At 67.7% G+C, this 1,427-nt stretch overlaps 1 protein-coding gene across 1 annotated transcript in view; it reads left to right on the top strand.

Annotated features, from left to right (window-relative positions):
• Window positions 1–617: 617 nt before the first annotated feature.
• ANO1 (anoctamin 1) overlaps window positions 618–1,427 on the top strand; it is a 69,574-nt gene continuing 68,764 nt past the window's right edge. Inside the window, 2 exon segments of the mRNA XM_006911293.1 lie at window positions 618–740; window positions 1,085–1,414. Of these exon segments, the coding sequence (XP_006911355.1) occupies window positions 618–740; window positions 1,085–1,414 (453 nt within the window).

The following is a 1,427-nucleotide window of genomic DNA, read 5'->3' as shown; positions in this document are numbered from 1 at the left end:
CCGCCCCCGGGCCATGGGGCTTAGGCCAGCCTTGCCCTCCCTGGAGTAGGGCCTCATCCTGGGTGACGGCTTCTCAAGGACGGATGGCAGGAGTGGGAAGCACCGGCGAGGGGTGGCGGCAGAAGCCAGGAGGTCAGGCACGGGGCCGGGGCTCCGCTCTGCGGACTGTCCAGGGTGCGGAGTCGCTCCTTAGGCTGCTTCTCAGTGCGAATTTATTTACTTTCTCTAATTTCCAAAGACGGCGCGATGAACCTGTCTGCTCTCGATAACCAGCAACCCCCATGGGCGGGGTGGGAATGCGAGTTTAGCTTTGGCAGAAGCCCAGCATCCCACACCTGCCATCCCACACGCCTCCCTCGCTGGCTCCCCCAGCGTCCTGCGGCAGACGGGAACCGAGGCAGGGCCGTACACGCCGCGGCCCGCTCTGCTCCGCACCCCTGCCAGCCGCCCCCCTCCCCTCGCCCTCACTCTGGCCCCTGAGCCCACCTCCCAGATAAACCACTGAACCCCAGCGCTCGACTTGGGGTCCGCCCCGGGGAGAAGCCAAGCTAACCCGGCACGTGCCGGGCCTCTGACCACACAGCCGGTGGGTGGCAGAGCCGGCCGCGGGAACCGTTATGGGCCGTGCGGGTCTGCGGCCACCTCGAGACAAGGTTCCCGGCACGCTGGCCGCCAGAGGCCGGGACGCGCAGCTGCGCGACCTGAGCCCGCTCTGCCTGCCTGTGTCCCCATCGCCCCGTGTGAAGGGCCCTTTCTGGGGGGCGGGGCCGGCCCCACAGCTTCGCAGTGGCCTTTACAAGCCGCCTGGTCCCTCCCAGTCTGTAGGACCAGGAGGCCTCCCGAGGGGCGCGTGTCCAGCTTGGCGTCTTCGCGTGTGGCCAGCGGTGACTGTCTCTTTCCCGAACGTCAGCGGCATGGAGGCAGCGCCCGTGTGCTGTGCCCTCGGCTGTCTCGGTCCCTGGCGGGCGTTTGGTGTTTGTTGAATGACTGACCGAGGGAGCGCGGGGCGAAGCGGTTGGCTCTGGAACGTGCCCATCCCCGACAACGTGACGGAGAGTGGCTTTTCCTTGTCTCCCCGCCTCAGCTGCTGAACTCCTTGTCCGTGGACCCTGACGCCGAATGCAAGTACGGCCTGTACTTCACGGACGGCAAGCGCAAGGTGGACTATGTCCTGGTGTACCACCACAAGAGGCCCTCGGGCAACAGGACTCTGGCCAGAAGGGTCCAGCCCAGCGATGCCACGCTGGCCGCCCGCAGCGTCAAGCAGGACCAGCCGCTGCCCGGGAGGGGGCGCCCGGTGGGAGCGGACGAGCCGGAGCCCCCGACGGATCTCCACGAGGACAAGCAGTCCCGCAGGGAGGAGTACGAGGGGAACCTCCTGGAGGCCGGCCTGGAGCTGGAGCACGACCTGGACGTAACTATCCCGC

Source organism: Pteropus alecto, unplaced genomic scaffold, assembly GCF_000325575.1.
Source record: "Pteropus alecto unplaced genomic scaffold, ASM32557v1 scaffold43, whole genome shotgun sequence".
NCBI lineage: Eukaryota > Metazoa > Chordata > Mammalia > Chiroptera > Pteropodidae > Pteropus > Pteropus alecto.
Note: the sequence above shows the minus strand (reverse complement) of the source record. Positions and strands in the feature narration are given on the sequence as shown.